This window comes from Babylonia areolata, chromosome 6, assembly GCF_041734735.1.
Source record: "Babylonia areolata isolate BAREFJ2019XMU chromosome 6, ASM4173473v1, whole genome shotgun sequence".
Classification (NCBI taxonomy): Eukaryota; Metazoa; Mollusca; class Gastropoda; order Neogastropoda; family Buccinidae; genus Babylonia; species Babylonia areolata.
The window spans coordinates 51,378,242-51,401,413 of record NC_134881.1 but is presented as its reverse complement, the minus strand read 5'-3'; the positions used below and the strand labels follow the sequence as shown (position 1 = coordinate 51,401,413).

The window sequence follows — 23,172 nt, the reverse complement described above, 5'->3', positions numbered from 1 at the left end:
AAAACAAAACACATGTTTATTATTATTATCATCAATTTATTATCATGAGCATTTATGTCTTATCTTGAAAGTAAGCCCTAGGTGTTTACAAATAGAAAACAAAACACATGTTTATTATTATCATCATCAATTTATTATCATGAGCATTTATGTCTTATCTTGAAAGTAAGCCCTAGGTGTTTACAAATAGAAAACAAAACACATGTTTATTATTATTATCATCAATTTATTATCATGAGCATTTATGTCTTATCTTGAAAGTAAGCCCTAGGTGTTTACAAATAGAAAACAAAACACATGTTTATTATTATCATCATCACTTTATTATCATGAGCATTTATGCCTCATCTTGAAAATAAAGCCTAGGCATTTATAAATAGAAAAAAAACAACAACAAAACACACATTTATTATTATCATGAGCATCTATGCCTAATCTTAATAATAGGCCCTAGCTGTTTACAAATAGTAAAAAAAACACAACCCCCCCCCCCCTTATTTATTAGTATCATTATGAGCATTTACGCCTGATCTTGAAAATAAGCCCCAGGCATTTACAAATAATAAAACAAACAAACAAATACACACACATTTATTATAATTATTATTATGAGCATTTACGCCTGATCTTGAAAATAAGCCCTATGCGTTTACAAATAGAAAAAACAAAAAAACAAATACACACACACATTTATTATCATTATTATTATGAGCATTTACACCTATCTTGAAAATAAGCCCTAGGCGTTTACAAAAAAACAAAAACAAAAAACACAGAAACACACACACACACACACACATTTATTATAATTATTATGAGCATCTAGGACAAATCTTGAAAATAAGCCCTAGGCATTTATAAATAAAATTTTTAAAAAAACAAACCAACACACACACACACATGAATATCAAAAAGGAAAAAATTGAACATATGATACAAAAACATCAGCAAATTATTCATCCTCCCCCCACACACCCAAACAAGACACATAAACATGCACTACCATGCGCGCACACGTACAGGTCCGTTATTCCACAGGTGTGTTATACCACAGGTGTGCTACACCACAGGTCTGTTAACCACAGGTCTGTTATGTAAAAGATCTGTTATACCACAGGTCTGTTAACCACAGGTCTCTTAGGTCCATTACACCACAGGTCTGTTATGTCACAGGTCTGTTAGGTCTGTTATACCACAGGTCTGTTAGGTCTGTTATACCACAGGTCTGTTAGGTCCGTTATACCACAGGTCTGTTAGGTCTGTTATGTCACAGGTCTGTTAGGTCCGTTATGTCACAGGTCTGTTATACCAAAAGTCTGTTTTGCCACAGTTCCGTTATGTCACAGGTCTGTTATGTCAAAGGTCTGTTATGTCACAGGTCTGTTATACCACCAGTCTGTTATGTCACAGGTCTGTTATACCACCAGTCTGTTAGGTCACAGGTCTGTTATACCACCGGACTGTTAATGTCACAGGTCTGTTATACCACTGGTCCGTTATGTCACAGGTCTGTTATACCACTGGTCCGTTATGTCAGTCTGTTAGGTCTGTTGTACCACCGGTCCATTATATCACGGGTCTGTTAGGTCCGTTATACCCCAGGTCCGTTACGACCCAGGTCAGTTATACTACAGGTGTGTCATGCCAGAGGTCAGTCATACTACGGGAACAGCTTGCTGTCTGCATGATAGTAAAAACTCACATCAGTACTGTGAGAACAAAACATTGAGGGGAGATACTGTGTGGAGAAAAAAGGCAAAAAAACAACAAAAAAAGAAAAACACACAAAAACACAACACCCCCCGATGAAAACGACTTAAAAAAAACAACAACAAACCTACCCTACCCAAACAAAAAAAAACCACAAAAAAACAACCCCACCTGCATAGAACCTCATGTACATAACCAGCAGCCACTGAACTACATACTATTTTACACACAAAAGGTTTAAACAGTCTGATTCAGCTCTTATTTCAATAAGCAGGATCAAGCCCCCACCCCCCCAAAAAAAAACTCCCACGCTTAAGTGCCACACTGTCCTCACCCTGCCACAGCTTTCTGCGCAGCCTCCACAGCGTTGCGCACGTCCTTGCGGCTGGCCTCCGACACCTGACCCACCACCTTCCCCTCCGTCGTGATGACCGGCCGGGAGTACTGGCCGTCCGGCCGCTTCTGTACACCCCCGTAGTACAGCTTGTAGGTCCTGTCCACTCTGTGCACACACACACTCTTTTTTTTCCCCCACCTCTATGTGTGTGTGTGTGTGTGTGAATTATTTACATCCCCCCCCCACCTCCCCAATTTTTATCCATAAATGTCATATACAAATGTTTCTATGGGGAATGTTTTAGTAAGAACTGTTTAATCACGTAATGGTGTTTGTTTTTTTGCTTTATTTGTTGATCTGTGTGCATGCTTGTATGTGTGTGTATGGGTGTTTAAATTGTCTACATTTTACTGTTGTTATTGTTATCTTTATTTCTTATTTCTAACATTTTTTTTTTTTTTTTTTATCTGATAGATTACTTGATTCATTGTATGGCATGATCTCTTTTAATTGTCCTCTTTTACTTATGTTTCAAATGGTATGTGTATATTTGTGGGGGTGTTTGAGTGAATACTTTTAATGCAGTTGTAAAGTACACAGATCAATGTCTTAATTTCTAAGAAAAAAATGTACACCCCTGTTGTACAGCTTGTATGTCCTGTTGACTGTGTGCACACACACACATGGTCCCTTGCATGCAAACAGCACGACCCTTTTAAAAAAGAAGGATTTTTGATGTTTTTGTTTCTATGAAATGGTCCTTCCATTCTCTGTCATTTTACAACCACTCCCACTGTTAATGATGATGACCACGACAGCACAGCAGCAGAATGATAGTCTTTTCAACAAGAGCCAGCCAGTGAGGAAGCTCAAGATAAGGCCCTGTGATCAACCGGCACAAACTCTCATAAAAACATACACATTCATGCAAGCACACTCATAAACACACACACATGCCTGCAGTCACACACACACACACACACACCCCATTCCAATCAGACCCCCATTCCCCCACCCCCCCTGCCACCACTTACTGGGGAGAGTCACCGGCACCGCCCACAGACTGGTCCGACGGCCTGGGAGCCACCGTGGATCCAAACGACCCCAGGTTGACCTTGCCCGCTCCTGAAGTGCGCTCTGTCCAAGATGGCTGCATGTACTCCAGTAAACCCTACACGCGTTAAAGAAACACACATTAACGATCATAAACCCTGCACATGAAAAGAGAGATACATTAACAAAAACAACTCCTATGCACATAAAGAGACAGACATCAACGATAATAACCCCTGCACACGTAAAGAAACAGACATTAATGATTATAAAACCTGCACACACAAAGAAACACATTAATGATGACATTGCAGACTAATCCACATACAGACAGTGAACTCAATGGGTGCACATACTCAGAAAAAAACACACACACGCACACACACATACACACACATATATACATATATACAAAGACATTAAAAATTACAACCACTACACATGTGAACAGACACTTGTGAACAAAATAACCCTTACACACATAAAAAAAATACAGATTAACAATAACAATGCCTACACATGAAAAGAAAGAGACATTAACAATAATAACCCCTGCACATGTAAAGAAACAAACATTAATAATAACAACTCCTACACATGTAAAGAAACACACATTAACAATAATAACCCTTACACATGTAAAGAAACACACATTAACAATAATAACCCCTACACATGTAAAGAAACACATTAACAATAATAACGCTAACACATGTAAAGAAACATTAACAATAATAACCCTTACACAAGTAAAGAAATAGACATTAATGATAATAACCCCCCGACATTAACATTCACAATAATGTCGCAGATTGGCTCAAAAACTTCTAGACAGGGATCCCACAGATTTACAATAAAACTTACATATACACAAATATACACACATTCATGTATGACACACTGTACACAAACAAATGTGTGCTTACACAAACACACACGCACACACACACACACACAGCCAGAAAAAGTTCAAGAAACTGATTAGTTAAGAACAACAATGTAAGAACACCCAGCTACCATCCAGCTATCAAGCAGACACATCCACCCCCTCTCTCTTACTCTCACTCACACCCACCCATCCAACAAATCTCTCCACCCACACACTACACACTCATTATCATACACACCCTGCCACTCCCAACACATCCACCCCCACTCTTATTCTCTAAATCACACCCACCCACCCACCATTCCCTCCACCAACACACTACACACATCATACACACCCACCAATCCCTCCACCAACACACTACACACATCATACACACCCACCAATCCCTCCACCAACACACTACTCACGCCCACCAATCCGTCCACCAACACACTACACACATCATACACACCCACCAATCCGTCCACCAACACACTACACACATCATACACACCCACCAATGCCTCCACCAACACACTACTCACGCCCACCAATCCGTCCACCAACGCACTACACACATACACACCTACCAATCCCTCCACCAACGCACTACACACATCATACACACCCACCAATCCCTCCACTAACGCACTACACACATCATACACACCCTGCGGCTCCCAACACGCCCACTCCCGCTCTGCTTGGCACCGCCGGACCCCGCGGCCGCGTCGACCATGTTGTGGGAGTTGACCCACACCGTGCCTGCCTGCAGCCCCCCACACACCTCCAGAGCCAGACTGACATTCTCCGTCCACACGCTGGCTGCCATGGCAAAGGCTGAGTTGTTGGCCATGGCCATGGCCTCCTTGGCCGTGCGGAATGGGAGCAGGTTCACCACCGGGCCGGGGATCTGTGGGGTGGGCGTGAGGGTGTGTGTTATAACAACACTAATGATAACAATGTGAACGCTTTTGGTGCCCAGAGACCCTAACCCCTGTTAGGTGTTTGTAGGAGCAACACTGGTGAATAATATATAACAACACTAATGATAACAATATGAATGCTTATGGTGCCCAGAGATCCCAACCCCTGTCAGGTGTTTGTAGGATCAACACTGGTGAATAATATATAACAACACTAATGATAACAATGTGAACGCTCCACCCATAACCCACCAGACATCGTGGCCAGTATATCAACCTAGGACCATCAGATTGAACGTTCAACATTTTAACCATTAACTTCTCTGAAGACCTTGTACTGTCCAGCTCTCCCTAGAGTTTCTTATCACATGAAAAACATTTGGAAAAACTGGGTTTGTGTTTTTCACAGCACGCAGATGTGAATTCAAGTATATCCACTTCTAATGAACTAATTCAAATTCACACTTTCTATAGCTCTGCAAATCTCCCTCTCCATTCTGTTTGCTTTAATCTGCCTTGTTGTGATTCCCCCACAAAAAAGAAAAGAAAAAAGAGAGATGATTTAATGACCATGATGAGCACTACGTTTGGATGCTATAAATAAAAAATTCCATCATAAGCACTTACTGACATATCTTTTATCTTTTACACATCCCTATTTCTGCTTAGTTGAAAAAGCTTTGTCAAAGCACGGATTTCTCTAAGTACTCTTTTTAACTGACAGGGATGGTAAATTCTGAAGAAGAAAAGAAACAGGCAAGCTGAGAACAAACCTACATCTTCATAGACGACCCGAGAGGCTGTCTGGACCCCAACCAGTAAGGTAGGGGGATAGAAACAGCCTCCACTGCAGCCGGCTGTGCTGGCCTGATACACCTGCAACACATAGAGCAACACGCATCGTGTCAACCTGGCACATCAGGTGCAAGTGCTGGCCTGATACACCTGCAACACATAGAGCAACACGCATCGTGTCAACCTGGCACATCAGGTAAAAGTGCTGGCCTGATACACCTGCAACACATAGAGCAACACGCATCGTGTCAACCTGGCACATCAGGTGAAAGTGCTGGCCTGATACACCTGCAACACATAGAGCAATACGCATCGTGTCAACCTGGCACAAAGTGAGTCTATGTTTTAACCCGGTGTTCGGTTGTCTGTGTGTGTGTGTGTGTGTGTGTGTCTGTGTGTCCGTGGTAAACTTTAACATTGACATTTTCTCTGCAAATACTTTGTCAGTTGACACCAAATTTGGCATAAATATAGGAAAAATTCAGTTCTTTCCAGTCATCTTGTTTAAAACAATATTGCACCTCTGGGATGGGCACAAAAAAAAATAAAAAAAGAAGCCTAATTATATGCAAACTGCATTTACTGTTATATTTATATTTTTGCACTCTGACCTCTTATTCTGACACAACAACAAGAGGAGTCATTATTATCATTTTTTGTTCAAACAGGAACTTCTTTTGCTAAGCATGGAATTTTTATTTATTTTGCAAACGTTTTGGTGCAGATAGTAAAAAAGGGAAATTACTCTGTAATTAATGCTAGGGGACTTAATTTATCACAAGTGAGTCTTGAAGGCCTTGCCTCTCTTGTTAATTTTTGGAGCCGCACCTAATTTGCGTAATGACGTTATGAACTAAGAATATCCTAACTGACCTTTCCACTCAGTCTCTCAACTGCAACCAATAAATGCTGTGCTCCTGAGCTGGAGAGTTATTTTCGCAGTGACTGGTTCATGTGAACAGTGTGTGTGAACTATGGCATCTGACCCAGCTTCATCTCAGTCACAAGGCAGACAACAGAATTAGACAAAGGGGCCCTATCGTGGCTATATAATATTTAGAATTTAATCTGTCTCAAACTCTGTGTGCTTTCCTAGATTTGTTTTCAAGTCATCAGTGTGCGCAAATTTCAAACAAAAAATATAGGCACTTTCATTATCTCACTGTATAATACCATAAGAAGGGAGGAAGTTTAAAATTTTGTCCCCAACTACCTCATTATGTTACTGATCAGTTGGGAAGTTTTCAGTTCATAAATTCTGACATTTATTTTTGGGGCAATTTTATTTCTTACCCATACAAATGGGTCGTCTCTGGGGAAAGTCAAAGGAGCAAACTGGCATTACTAAGTGGGTTAAATAAAGACAAAAATATTAACACCCACAGTGAGTTCAATAAAGACAAAAATATCCAACACCCAAAGCTTCAAAACTGAACACCACAGACTCTACCTTAAATCTAGATCAGTCTTTGTGACCTCATTTTACACACAAGGGCCAACCGTAAGTGGAAAATGTCAGCTGACAAACAGCAGCAAGAACACCGACCAGCTGTTGAGTTCCTTGTTCCCCAATGACAGTCACCCACCCTGCCAAGCCAGCTGCTCTGAGACTGCTTGATTTGAACCATATGGTGACCTAATTATCTGAGGACCCTTGAAGTGATGAAATATTTTCTTTTCCTATAGTTCATGGTCCAGCCAACTGACACAGAGCCAGTACAGAGCTGTCCATGAACACACGCCAGAAGCAATGAATATGATATAACACTGTCTGCCAACCCTTCCCTAAGCAACGAATATAACACTGCCCACCCTTCCCTAAGCAATGAATATGATATAACACTGTCTGCCCACCCTTCACTAAGCAATGAATATGATATAACACTGTCTACCAACCATTCCCCTACCTCGTATCATCAAAACCAATAAACGTCAGATGCTTTTGTTCCAAATCTAAGTACATCAAACATTTCTGAGAAAATGCGAATCAAAATCTAACACATGAACAACAGTAAAGAAACATTTGCTTATGAGTTTCAGATTCAGTTTCTCAAGGAGGCGTCACTTCGTGTGGACTAATCCATATATGCTCCACCACATCTGCTAGGCAGATGCCAACGAGCAGCTTAACCCAACGCGCTTAGTCAGGCCTTGAGTGCAGGCATATTTGTGTACCTGTCCCAGTGGATTTCTTATACAGAATTTTGCCAAAGGACAACACTCTCGTTGTGACCTGTCAGTGGAAAGGTGAATGAGCAGTCAGCTACAGCACTGATCAATCAGACTTCCCTCTTCCCCGTTTCACTAAGCAAGGAGTATTCAACAAATAATACAAACTGAGGAAACCTTATCTCGAAATTCTCTTGGGACTGTTTATTTCTTCTTTTTTTTTCTGTCAATAACAAAACAATTAATCCTCTTTTCTGTAAAACATACTACTTATGTAATGAATCCTGTCCGCTAACTTGTCATTGCTACACCAGTGGTTGTTTTCACTGACTGTCTCTTTGTCAAAGAGGGAAGGTAGAAATTTGGAGGGGACAAATAGAGGAGTTGGTTTTTTTTTTATTGACTTGTCAGCAGGATAACTGAATATCACCTGGGAAATTCTGGCCCCGACCACAAAGAGAAGGCTGTTTACCTGTGCACCATCTTATTTCTTTTGAACCTTGTTATTTCTTTAGCACCTTCTTACCTGTGTGCATGTTCTTACCTGTGCACCTTCTTATTTCTTTTGCACCTTCTTACCTTTGCACCTTACCTGTGCATGTTCTTACAAATGCATGTTTTTACCTGTGCACCTTATTATTTCTTTTGCACCTTCGTACCTGTGCACCTTTTCATTTCTTTTGCACCTTCTTACCTGTGCATATTCTTCCCTGTGTGCATGTGACCTTACCTGTGCACCTTCTTGCCTGGCCTCGTCCACTGCGTGCCCGACGGTCTCAGCCAGGCCCTCTGTCGCCATGGCGCCCACGTCGTTGTTCTTCTCCAGGCTGCTGCCCACACGCACCTTTTCCAGACGCTGACGCAGTTTGTGGGTCAGCTTCTCCACCACCGGCTCCTGCACCAGCAGGCGTGACGCTGACGTGTTCAGCTGAAATGAAGAGCAGTTTTTATCGTCACTGTTGCTTGTAGTTGTAGTCCAGCTGACTGCTCAGTGCTGTATCAGGGCTGCTGCCTAACTGTATAAAATTTAATGTTCAACTGTGTTAAACACGAAACTGTTGAGGGGTGAGCACTGTTCACGAAAGAGAGCAGAAGTGTTTGCCAAAGCTCTGCTAAAAATTAGCAATTTTAGCTAACCATCTCCAGTCAAACTTCACCTATGTTTACCAATTAACAGTGTGTTCAACTGCAATGGAATAATGATATAATTATGATCCAGCCGCAACTTTTTTTCAGAATAAAATATCAGTTGTTGCTGTACGTCTCAGCGGAACTGCCCAACAATATAAAGGTTCAACTACGTTAAACACAAAACTGTCACATACATTAAAAAGAAAAGCCATTAAGTTAAAGCTACAAAACACAGTTCATGATACATCATGTTAAACCTTTTAGCTCCTTAGGGCAAATAAGACGAGGCTGTGCTGACCAGGTCAGTCCTTCCCTCTTAATTTATCCGTCTCCAGATTACAAAAAATCCTAAAAAAAAAAAAAAAAAAAGGAAAAAGTTATACTTCAAAGCCAAACAAAAAATACATAAAAAGGCCATACTGGCAAGTAATATTGCAGAATGGACAGCTAGTGCCCATCCAAGTGTTAACAATCTCACTACCTAATCGCCAGAGCAAAACAGCACAGCTGTGGAAAAGAGAAACGACACTGGCTAAAAAAACAAACCCCCCCCAAAAAAAAAAACGAAAGGGGAATGGAGTGGGAAAGTGGAAAAAGCAAACAACAGTGAAGGAAGAAAAAAGGCAGAAATAAGAAAAGTTAAAATTTCTAGCACAGAATTTCCAGAAGGCAGGGATACTATTTATACTGAAAGATTCCTGGCATCCCCACAGGGGGGAACACAGCGTAGTCCAGACTGCATATATATCACGGAATGACATTAACTTACAGTCGGGCAAACAGCAAAGTGAGAGCTGTATGATCAATGGTTTCTCATCTGCAATGGGAATTCATTAACACTAAGTACAGCATAGTCTTTTGTGGACTGTGACTCTCAGACTGTAAGGCAAGATTGCACTGGCTCTTCATGCTGCAGCCTTGGGGGCTAGCTGGTCTTTAGGGACCATCCCAGTGCTGACTGTCCTAAAGCCCTCTTGGCAAAGAGTGTGGGGATGTAACTTGGGCAGGCCACTCTCCACAATTATCAAATCCTAGCCAAGATAGTCAGGACTGCAGCTGCGTCCTAGTCAGACACAACTTTATATAATATGGACTGAAGGTCCCAGAGATTTTTATGGCCAAAGGGGCAGTGGTTTCATATCCACTTGTCTAGGGCTCAACATGTGAAGACAGAGCCAATCCCCTCCTTCTGCAGCTTTTTAACAATCCCTGCCTGAAGTCAGGTACCCATTCACACCTGGCTGAAGTCAGGTACCCATTCACACCTTCCTGAAGTCAGGTACCCATTCACACCTGCCTGAAGTCAGGTACCCATTCACACCTGGCTGAAGTCAGGTACCCATTCACACCTGCCTGAAGCCAGGTACCCATTCACACCTGGCTGAAGTCAGGTACCCATTCACGCCTGCCTGAAGCCAGGTACCCATTCACACCTGCCTGAAGTCAGGTACCCATTCACACCTGGCTGAAGTCAGGTACCCATTCACGCCTGCCTTAAGTCAGGTACCCATTCACGCCTGCCTTAAGTCAGGTACCCATTCACATGCCTGAAGTCAGGTACCCATTCACGCCTGCCTTAAGTCAGTTACCCATTCACACGCCTGAAGTCAGGTACCCATTCACACCTGCCTGAAGTCAGGTACCCATTCACATGCCTGAAGTCAGGTACCCATTCACACCTGGCTGAAGTCAGGTACCCATTCACACCTGCCTAAAGTCAGGTACCCATTCACTCCTGGCTGAAGTCAGGCACCCATTCACACCTGGCTGAAGTCAGGCACCCATTCACACCTGGCTGAAGTCGGGTACCCATTCACACCTGGCTGGAGCCAGGTACCCATTCACACCTGGCTGAAGTCAGGTACCCATTCACATGCCTGAAGCCAGGTACCCATTCACACCTGGCTGAAGTCAGGCACCCATTCACACCTGGCTGAAGTTGGTTACCCATTCACACCTGGCTGGAGCCAGGTACCCATTCACACCTGCCTGAAGTCAGGTACCCATTCACACCTGGCTGGAGCCAGGTAAATCAGAAAAGTACCTTTCCTATGCCCTCAAACCCTGATCACTGAAGAATACAGGATCAGAAACCCAATGCCTAACTGATTCCGCAATGAGAATACAATATACACCACCACAAATACATAGGTAATTTTCTTGTAAAGACAAGACTGAATGGAAAAGAAAGTGATAAATGACTAGAAGACAGTTGAACAAATAAATAATACTGGTAACACACACACATATAAACTTTCCAGGAAGCCCCATTCAACTTTGTAAAAGTTGACTGCTCAAGTCCATGAGAAGGTTGGTAAGAAATTAATTATCACATAGCAAATGAACCACCACTCAAGGTCTAGTGAATGGGGGGAGAAGTTTGTCACTATGTGTAGGTATCACACAGCACATGAACCACCACTCAAGGTCTAGTGAATGGGGGGAGAGTTCAAGTCATTATGTGTAGGTATCACGTAGCACATGAACCACCACTCAAGGTCTAGTGAATGGGGGGAGAGTTCAAGTCATTATGTGTAGGTATCACGTAGCACATGAACCACCACTCAAGGTCTAGTGAATGGGGAGAGAAGTTCGTCACTATGTGTAGGTATCACACAGCACATGAACCACCACTCAAGGTCTAGTGAATGGGGAGAAATTCAAGTCATTATGTGTAGGTATCACACAGCACATGAACCACCACTCAAGGTCTAGTGAATGGGGGGAGAGTTCAAGTCATTATGTGTAGGTATCACACAGCACATGAACCACCACTCAAGGTCTAGTGAATGGGGGGAGAAGTTCAAGTCACTATGTGTAGGTATCACATAGCACAAGAACCACCACTCAAGGTCTAGTGAATGGGGAGAAATTCAAGTCATTATGTGTAGGTATCACATAGCACATGAACCACCACTCAAGGTCTAGTGAATGGGGGAACAAGTTCAAGTCACTATGTGTAGGTATCAAATAGCACATGAACCACCACTCAAGGTCTAGTGAATGGGGGGAGAAATTCAAGTCATTATGTGTAGGTATCACATAGCACATGAACCACCACTCAAGGTCTAGTGAATGGGGGAAGAAGTTCAAGTCACTATGTGTAGGTATCACATAGCACATGAACCACCACTCAAGATCTAGTGAAAGGAGGGGGGGAGAGTTCAAGTCACTATGTGTAGGTATCACACAGCACATGAACCACCACTCAAGGTCTAGTGAATGGGGGGAGAAGTTCAAGTTCCAGTCAAAGTATGGGAAACGAACCTGACTCTTTCATAAACCACACACACACAAAAACACAGGGACACACCACCTCAAGGTCAAAGCTCCACACAAGCCGACACATTCATAAAACCACGCACAAAAAAACTGAGGCAAACTGCCACTCCGCTACTGCTGCACAGATGCATGACTCACTCATAAAACCACACACACAAAAAACACACAGGCACATTATCACAAAGGCCAATGCTCAACACACACACACACACACACAAACACCGGCTTACCTGCCCTTGGTAGCCCCAGCCAGCCTCCACCACCCCCTCCACCACACTGTCCAGGTCTGCATTGTCAAACACCAGCATGGCACTGCGACCGCTCAGCTCCAGGGACAGGCTCTTCCCGCTGCCGGCCAACAGCTGTCGCAGCATCTGCCCTTCCTGAGGGATTGACACATTCAGTTTCAGTTTCTCAAGGAGGCGTCTCTGTGTTTGGACAAATCCATATACGCTACACCACATCTGCTAGGTAGATGCCTGACAGCAGCATAACCCAACGTGCTTCTCTGGCCTTGAGTGCATGCTTGTATATTTGTGTACCTATCAGAGTGGATTTCTTTTTACATAATTTTGCCAGAAGACAACACTCTCGTTGCCATGGGTTCTTTTTCAGTGCGCCAAGTGCGTGCTGCACATGGGACCTCGATTCATCGTCTCACCCGAAAGACTAGACCCTCAGTTTGATTTTCCAGTCATACTTGGGAGAAAGGGTGAGAGCGGGATTCGATCCCACACTGTCACAGACTCTCTGTACTGGCAGCAGAGCGACTTAACCGTTCTGCCACCTCCACCTTATACACTCTGTATTGTATTGCACCACTCTTTTTTGTCACAACCCTTTTGTTGCTGTGGGCTCTTTTACATGCGCTGAGTGCATGTTGCACACAGGACCTCAGTTCATCGTCTCATCCGAATGTCTAGCATCCAGACCCCAACTCAAGTGGAGGAGGAGAAAATACTGGCGATAATGGGATTCGAACCAGTGCGCTCACGTTCTCTCGCTTCTAAGGTGGATGCGTTACCTCTAGGCCAACACTCCACAGGCACTGTATATTGCATTTCTTCTTAAATAGTACATCTGACCTTCCTGTGGGATTGACACATGCATTAAATACTGCATTTCTTCTTCAATAGTACATCTGAGGGGGAAAAAAAAACACCACAGAGTAGACTACTTTTTCTTCCTGAATATAACATCTGACCTTCTTGCGGGATTGACACACGTACTGTACACGGCATTTACTTTCTAAATATTACATGTAACCTTCCTGCAGGAAAAAAAAAAAACAGTGAGAGCACACTGCTAGGGGGAAACACAGCCACAGTACACAGCTTTCTTTCTTCCCAAGATCTCAACCAAACCTTCCTGTATAAAAAAAAAAAAAATCTATGAAAACAAAGCAAGGACCTGAAGCCTGATGATGAAGTCTTACCCTGGTGGTTCCAGCATAGGCCACCTTGTCCACCTCCTCCCTCATCACCAGCTTACGCAGACCCCCGCTGTCACGCCCGTCCGTCAACACGCTGACCACACCCTCCGGCAACCCCGCCTCCCGACACACCTCGGCGAACAACAGCGCCGACAGAGGGGTCACCGGCGAGGGGCAGACCACCACCGTGTTTCCTGTGGCCAGGGAGACCGCCAGCCGCTGCACCAACGACACCAGAGGGCGTGCCAGAGACGGGAGAACGGCGACCACCCCTGCACAACAACAAAAAAACAAGGAGTTGTCTTGCATGCATGTCAGGGTGGACATCACTTTCACAAAACTGAAATGAGATTAGTGTGGTGCCAGTGTGGAAAGCAGTCACTACTTTTCCTTTGCTTATCAATGGTGTCACTGACTTTGCTGAACAAAAGTAATGTAATTCCCAAGAGGAAAAGTCCAACTACAGAGTGGAGACTGACATCCTGACATGCGAGCTCAGTCTTAACTCAGTGAAGTGACAGCCTTTCACAGACATCCTGACCTGTAAGCTCTGTCTTGTCTCAGTGAGGTGACAGCCCTTCACTGACGTCCTGACCTGTAAGCTCTGTCTTGTCTCAGTGAGGTGACAGCCCTTCACTGACATCCTGACCTGTAAGCTCTATTATCTCAGTGAGGTGACAGCCCTTCACTGACATCCTGACCTGTAAACTCTTTATTATCTCAGTGAAGTGACAGCCCTTCACTGACATCCTGACCTGTACGCTCTGTCTTGTCTCAGTGAGGTGACAGCCCTTCACAGACATCCTGACCTGTAAGCTCTGTCTGTCTTATCCCAGTGAGGTGACAGCCCTTCACTGGCATCCTGACCTGTAAGCTCTGTCCGTCTTGTCTCAGTGAGGTGACAGCCCTTCACTGACATCCTGACCTGTACGCTCTGTCTTGTCTCAGAGAGGTGACAGCCCTTCACTGACATCCTGACCTGTAAGCTCTGTCTTGTCTCAGTGAGGTGACAGTCCTTCACTGACATACTGACCTGTAAGCTCTATTATCTCAGTGAGGTGACAGCCCTTCACTGACATCCTGACCTGTAAGCTCTTTATTATCTCAGTGAGGTGGCAGCCCTTCACTGACATCCTGACCTGTAAGCTCTTTATTATCTCAGTGAGGTGACAGCCCTTCACTGACATCCTGACCTGTAAGCTCTTTATTATCTCAGTGAGGTGACAGCCCTTCACTGACATCCTGACCTGTAAGCTCTTTATTATCTCAGTGAGGTGACAGCCCTTCACTGACAAGCATACTGGTCAGCAACAGACAGGGGGTTAGCTAATATTTGATTTGTAATATCTTTATACTGCACCATAGAAATGCATAAGTGTACCGCTGGTCTAGAAACTGGTATAATGCACATGACATAGAACAAGACATTGAGAGTGATACAGAAATTCTGCTCCACTTCCATATTCCCAAAGTGGACAGCTTTCATGTATGTAGTAGTATTCTTCTCCGTTCGTGGGCTGCAACTCCCATGTTCACACACATGTACACAAGTGAGCTTTTACGTGTATGACTGTTTTTACCCTGCCATGTAGGCAGCCATAATCTGATTCCAGGGGTGCGCATGTTGGGTATGTTCTTATTTCCATAACCTACCGAACCCTGACATGGATTACAAGATCTTCGACGTGTGTATATGATCTTCTGCTTGCGTATACACACGAAGGGGGTTCAGGCACTAACAGGACCGCACATAATTATGCTGACCTGGGAGATCGGAAAAATTCACACCCTTTACCCACCAGGCGCCGTTACCAAGACTTGAACCCAGGACCCTCTGATTGAAAAGTCCAACACTTTAACCACTCTGCTATTGCGCCCATTATGTATGTGGTATAAGTAAGTTAAAACCATCCAAGCAAACACAAACCAACCCCCCCAAAAAATGCAAGAATGTAATGAACAGCCCACTTAATGCAGAATGGCAAGAAGTCAAAAGAACTGTCTGTGAAGTGCTGAGGGCCACCTTCTGAACACTCCAATCACAAAATGAAACATAACACTGATAAATTTAATTCACATAGCGCCTTTCCATGTAAAACATGCTCAAATGCGCTGCACAATGTAAAACCTGATGATTAAAACATGCATTTAAATACTAAAATGAAAACCTACATGCATCACCTTGCACAAACATCTAACCCAACCACTCAAACACTAATTCATATTCACACACACACAAAAGAACATCACGCAAACTACAACACTCATTGAACATATTTTACATCACAATGCATCGGACCAGAATACATAACACCAGTATCACAAAACTTAAAACTACATCACAACACTTAAAACCAATCCCAATACTTACAACCAATCACATACATCACAGTTTTCAGTTTCAGTTTCTCAAAAAGAAATCACTGCATTCAGAAAAAACCCACTAATGCTACACCACATCTGCTAGTTAAGGCATGACCAGCAGCATAACCCAACACGTTTTGTCAGGCCTGGAGTGCATGCTTATATACGTTTGTCTACCTATCAGAGTGGATTTCTCTTCTACAGAATCTTGCCAGAGGACAACACTCTTGTTGCCATGGGATCTTTTTCAGTGCACCATGGGCGTGCTGCACAAAAGACCTCCGTTTATCTTCTCATCCAAATGACTTAGACCCTCAATTAATTTTCCAGTCAAAGGGCAAGAGTGGGATTTGAACCCACACCCCTCACGGACTCTCTACGTTGGCAGCTGAGTGTCTTGGCCATTCTGCCACCTTCCTCCTTGCATCACAATGTCCGAATAATGAACATCTCAAAAAGGTACAAACATCTCTCTCCTAAAGCACATGTATACCACAGGGTTCGTAAAACTTACTGGACATTTCAATAGATACAAACACCTCTCTGCTAAAAGTACCTACCATGGGGTTTGTACGAATAAAGGACATCTCAAAAGATGTAAACATCTCTCTGCTAAAAGTACAAACCATGGGGTTTGTACGAATAAAGGACATCTCAAAAGATGTAAACATCTCTCTGCTAAAAGTACACACCATGGGGGTTGTACGAATAAAGGACATCTCAAAAGATGTAAACATCTCTCTGCTAAAAGTACAAACCATGGGGTTTGTACGAATAAAGGACATCTCAAAAGATGTAAACATCTCTCTGCTAAAAGTATATACCATGGGGTTTGTATGAATAAAGGACATCTCAAAAGATGCAAACATCTCTCTGCTAAAAGTACATACCATGGGGTTTGTACGAATAAAGGACATTTCAAAAGATGTAAACACCTCTCTGCTAAAAGTACATACCATAGGGTTTGTACGAATAAAGGACATCTCAAAAGATGTAAACATCTCTCTGCTTAAAGTACATACCATGGGGTTTGTATGAATAATAGACATCTCAAAAGGCGTAAACATCTCTCTGCTTAAAGTACATACCATGGGGTTTGTACGAATAATGGACATCTCAAAAGATGTAAATATCTCCCTGCTAAAAGTACATACCATGGGGTTTATACGAATAAAGGACATCTCAAAAGGCGTAAACATCTCTCTGCTTAAAGTACATACCATGGGGTTTGTACGAATAATGGACATCTCAAAAGATGTAAATATCTCCCTGCTAAAAGTACATACCATAGGGTTTGTACGAATAAAGGACATCTCAAAAGGTGTAAACATCTCTCTGCTTAAAGTACATACCATGGGGTTTGTACGAATAATGGACATCTCAAAAGGCGTAAACATCTCTCTGATAAAAGTACATACCATAGGGTTTGTACCCTTGCAGTTCGGTCTCCCGCAGCTGGGCCCATCCGGCGTAGTGATACAACAAGCGCACAGCCTGTGGAACCTCTACGTCACGAGATTCCCGCATCACTCGGCCAGTGTCCAAAGTTTCCAGCACACTGAACAGCTGCTGATGCTTCTGCACATGGCGAGCAACGCTGTGGGAGAAAGCAAGTTTCAGTTTCAGTTTCAGTTCCTCAAGGAGGCGTCACTGCATTCGGACAAATATACGCTACACTGCATCTGCTAGGCAGATGCCTGACCTGCAGCATAACCCAACTTGCTTAGCCAGGCCTTGAGTGCATGCATATAATATTTGTATTTGTGTTTCTTTTTATCACATCAGATTTCTCTGTGTGAAATTCGGGCTGCTCTCCCCAGGGAGAGCGCGTCGCTACACTACAGCGCCACCCATTTTTGGGCATTTTTTCCTGCGTGTAGTTTTATTTGTTTTACCTATCGAAGTGGATTTTTCTACAGAATTTTGCCAGAAACAACCCTTTTGATGCTGTGGGTTCTTTTACATGCGCTAAATGCATGCTGCACATGGGACCTCGGTTTATCGTCTCATCCGAACGACTAGCGTCCAGACCACCACTCAAGGTCTAGTGGAGGGGGAGAAAATATCGGCAGCTGAACCGTGATTCGAACCAGCGCATTCTGATTCTCTCACTTCCAAGGCGGACGCGTTACCTCTAGGCCATCACTCCACTAGAGTGGATTTCTTTTACATACTTTTTGCCAGAGAACAACACTCTCATTGCTATGGGTTCTTTTGCAGTGAGCCAAGTGCGTGCTGGAGACGGGACCTTGGTTTCTCGTCTCATCCAAATGACTGAACGCTCAGTTTGATTTTCCAGTCAAACTTGGGAGAGCAGGATCCAAACCCAGACCCTCAGGGACTCTGTATTGGCAGATGAGCGTCTTAACCTTCTTCTTCTACATTCACTCGTATGCACACGAGTGGGCTTTTACGTGTATGACCGTTTTTACCCCGCCATGTAGGCAGCCATACTCCGTTTTCGGGGGTGTGCATGCTGGGTATGTTCTTGTTTCCATAACCCACCGAACGCTGACATGGTTTACAGGATCTTTAACGTGCATATTTGATCTTCTGCTTGCATATACACACGAAGGGGGTTCAGGCACTAGCAGGTCTGCACATATGTTGACCTGGGAGATCGTAAAAATCTCCACCCTTTATCCACCAGGCGCCGTCACTGTGATTCGAACCGGGGACCCTCAGATTGACAGTCCAACGCTTTAACCACTCGGCTATTGCGCCCGTCACGTCTTAACCATTCTGGCACCTTCCTCTGACAGAGAAAGCATCAAATCATGAATGAGAAATTCTGAAACATCACTGAAAGAATAATTCTCTTCTGAAAGAGGAACACACACACACACAAAGAGGAAGGTATCAAATTATAAACAATGCTTCTGCACATGGCAAGCAATGCTGTTGGAGATTGTAAGAAATCCTGAAGGAATACAGACTAAACACATCATTAATGTAACTAAAGAGGAACAGACACAAACACACAAAAAACAAGACCCCCCCCCCTCCCTCCCCCCCCAAAAAAAAATCAAGATCCAAGTTAGTGCTACAAGCTGAACAGGAACTTTCTTTTATTGGCAAGAATAAAACCGGCTCCTGTATCGAAACTAAAAAGCAATTCATCACACAACACACATCAAGAATCAGAATGCATTTGTCTCTTTTACAAATCAGCTGGCGCTTTGCTGAGTGTTTTTTTTTTTCTGAAAAGTGAAAATGTTGCTCAAAACACTGAAACTGTAAGATAAATTTCAAATGGAAAATTCTGTTACAAAGCTGTGAATCAAAATCATGCTAGTAACACGCCCATCACCTCTGGAGGCAAGGCAAAAAAAATCTTCTTACCAGAGTGTTAGTGGACTTTAGCCCCTCGACTGCTGAACTGTGGGGTGATCAGATCAGAGTGGTACAAGTCTGAATTGCATTCACAACATTTTGTGCATTTTTATCAATGGTAAAACTGTTTTTGTTTAACCAAAACAATTCTTTCCCAAGAAGAAGTCCAAATACAGGAGTGATGACAGATATCCTGATCTATAAAGCGTTCGGACAAACGCTCAGTCTCGTACCAGTGAGGTGGCATATCCTGATCTGTAAAGCGTTCAAACGCTCAGTCTTGTACCAATGAGGTGACATATCATGATCTGTAAAGCTTTCGGACAAACACTCAGTCTTGTACCAGAGGTGACTGATATCCTGATCTGTAAAGTGTTCGGACAAATGCTCAGTCTTGTACCAGTGAAGTGACAGTGATCCTGATCTGTAAAGCGTTCGGACAAACGCTCAGTCTTGTACCAGTGAGGTGACATATCCTGATCTGTAAAGCGTTTGGACAAATGCTCAGTCTTGTACCAGTGAGGTGACAGCCTTTGAATGACCAGCATACTTGTCAGTAGCAGTCAAAGGGGTTAAAGCATATAATAATGGGATAGTGATCCAGTACTTTATGGAAAAGAAATGTGTGGGGGTGACTAATGGACATTTTTTCAACAGCCACTGACTTAATATTTTTCATTTTCAGGTCTTTTTTTATTTAAAAAAAAATTTTTTTGGTCCAGGCTGTCTTCATCCTATTCACTTAAAGTACTACTTGTTGAAACATTTCCAGTGTATTCCTATCTCCAACTTCACATTAACACTGCTCGATAAAGACAAAGAGGTGAGGACAGTGGACCTGAAAGGTGACAGCCACTCACACGTATGTTTCAACACCTGACATCCTTCAATTCCTCTCTCAGGTCTACCAGGACCTGTTAGATCCTACTTTAGGTGACACAACTGTTTAGGCATCAGGTGAGTCATGTATCACTTTGTGACAGAACAGAGTATCAGCCATGAAAAATCAAGTAACAGAAAAATCTTTCTTTTTTTAAGGGGGAGGGGAATAGGGGGGTGCGGGAGGGGCTGGAGGGTTGGAGGGTGGTGGAGGTGAGATGTAAATATCTGAATGTACCGTGTCATTCCACATAACTTTTGACTTAAATCCTTCTACATCTGTTGTGGTACAAAGCATGATATATAATAAAAACAGTGCAGCAAAGATGCAACTGGCTACTGGCATATAGGAATTAAGGGCCGAAACACTTGACTGAGGGGGGCTTCTTCTCTGAAGACCTTGTACTGTCCAGCTCTTCCTAGAGTTTATCACTGGCAAACTTGTACCAGCACAATTTATTCCACCAACACATTAAATAAACACTGACATGCACACACACATTTGAACTGGCTATTGGCAAATTTGTACCAGCACAATTAATTCTGCCAACATATTAAACAAACACTGACATGCACACACACATTTGAACTGGCTATTGGCAAACTTGTACCAGCACAATTAATTCCGCCAACACATTAAACAAACACTAACATGCACACACACATTTGAACTGGCTACTGGCAAACTTGTACCAGCACAATTAATTCTGCCAACACATTAAACAAATACTCTGACACACACACACACACACACACATATATGCATAAGCATTCTCATTTTCTCACTACCAGAATTTTCCCTATCAAAAACAATAAATAATAATAAAACAAAAAATAAAAAGCATAAACCTGTAAAGGTGGCGAGCTCGGACATTGTCCGTCAGTTTGCTCCATGATTCGAAAGTTGCTTTGGCAGACTTGGCGGCTTTCTCCACGTCTGTCTCTGACGCTTCAGTCACAGTGGCCAGCAGTTCCCCTGACACACACACCCCAGCAACCCTCCACATCAGAACAGGACTGTCCATCCAAACGACAATCATGTTCACCCATAGCATCATCTACCATTCTTTGCTTGCAGCCTCCAGTGCAGTGACATATGATGATACAGGCTACATGATAGTTTACAACAGATCACATGTAGTACCTACCACTTTAAATTTACAACTCCGTTTGATTTGATCCATGATAAATAATTAAAGCTATGTTGATCATTACTTGTGATCCATGACATTAATGAATGTAAGTATGACTGAATATGTATGCTTATGACTGCATGTATGTGCTTTGCATGCATATATGTATTGCACATTTGTGTATGCATGCGTAAGGTGTTGTTTGTTTTCTGTGAACAACACTGTCTCAAAACAGCCTCCTAAAATTAGGAGTCAAAATAAAGCTATGAGGCTGATCCTTGGAACAACAAAAGACATGCCAACAGAAACCATGTGCTGCTTGACCTTCCTTCAATGCATGCCAGAAACAAGTTAAAACAGGTCAAGACCTACTTCAGAGCATTAGAAAACCCTCAAATGGCCAGGGGGCAAAACTGATGCAAAAGTGAAGCTACTCATAGAAGAAAACAGTAAAGAAGAGGACATCATTATTTACACAGATTGCTCAGTCACCACAGACCAATCAAGTTGGGGATTCACTGCGAAACAAAATGGAAAAACAATTAGGGAAGAGGATGCTGCCCACAAAGTCACAACCTCCAGCCTAACACACGTGTCTATGTTCACTATCACACACACGCACACACACACACACACTCACACAAAGCACACTCACACACAACTGATGTGCAGATGTGCTTCTAGTTCTATACACACAAAGATGATCAACTGTGGATACATTTAGTGTCTCTCCGAAACATGGATTGTGAATCTGGACCTAAAGACAAAGATATGTTCACACACAAAGCTGCACAGAGACACTTACATTAATATGCAAATGTGTTTTAATGTACCTGCAGACATATGAATAATGTGTACATACATATATAATTATAGTCTCACCAGTGCATGGATTGTGAATTTGGACCTGAACCCCTCCATCTGGTTTATCCCATTGGTTATTGATGAAGTGACCAAACTGACGCCCATGATCATCCAACCATGCCTGTACAATAAAACAAATAAAATCAAATAAGTTTTCATTATCAAAATCACCAAATAATGTTGAATGTACAAGAGAATAAAGATTTTTTTTTAAAAGTCTTACTGCTCTTCGCACTGCTAAACTAAAGAATATCAAATGAAAAAAATCATTTTATAACCTTTGAAGAAGTAACGAACATTCAGTTGTTCAAATACAATCAATTCCCTTGAAAGAAGATGAGATACTGATGTATACATAGATTGTGTGTGTCACTGTGTGCATGTATGTGTACCAGTGTATATGTTTGTGCATGTTTATGCTGTGTTCATTACTAAATGGTTCTAAAATTATGTATCAAACTGTGTAAAAAGACAAGTTTTGTGTTTTACAGAATGTAAGTGTACTGTCTCCACAGTAGGACTTAACTAGGTAACTGAACTCTCTCCTTATCACTCACAGCCACATCCAGTCAGAAGTCGGTCAAACTATCTCTAATCTTTAACCTACATTGACCAATTTATCAACTGTGACCCTTGAATTAAAATGCTGTTCAGCAAAACACCCTTAGCAGGTGAAACACTGCACACCACAGCAGGTGAAATACTGCATTCAACAACTTTGCTGACAGTAAATAATTCTTTGGTAAACAATTTTTCCCATCAGAGCCTGTCAAGCCTGGGTTTTTTGTTTGTTTGCTTGGTTGTTTTTTGGGGTTTTTTTTAAATTTTTTTTTTAAGAATCAATGTTATACTGTTCAAAATCATGCATTGTCAGCTTTTCATCTGCTCTAAAA

At 42.7% G+C, this 23,172-nt stretch overlaps 1 protein-coding gene across 1 annotated transcript in view; it reads right to left on the bottom strand.

Annotated features, from left to right (window-relative positions):
• Positions 1–23,172, bottom strand: part of LOC143283132 (aldehyde dehydrogenase family 16 member A1-like) — a 35,651-nt gene that overhangs the window by 9,314 nt on the left and 3,165 nt on the right. Inside the window, exons 2-11 of the mRNA XM_076589272.1 lie at positions 22,298–22,400; positions 21,132–21,258; positions 17,489–17,667; positions 13,710–13,978; positions 12,505–12,657; positions 8,592–8,789; positions 5,675–5,773; positions 4,642–4,884; positions 3,082–3,218; positions 2,045–2,212 (exon numbers count right to left, since the gene is read on the bottom strand). Of these exons, the coding sequence (XP_076445387.1) occupies positions 2,045–2,212; positions 3,082–3,218; positions 4,642–4,884; positions 5,675–5,773; positions 8,592–8,789; positions 12,505–12,657; positions 13,710–13,978; positions 17,489–17,667; positions 21,132–21,258; positions 22,298–22,400 (1,676 nt within the window). The remainder of the gene's footprint in view (positions 1–2,044; positions 2,213–3,081; positions 3,219–4,641; positions 4,885–5,674; positions 5,774–8,591; positions 8,790–12,504; positions 12,658–13,709; positions 13,979–17,488; positions 17,668–21,131; positions 21,259–22,297; positions 22,401–23,172) is intronic.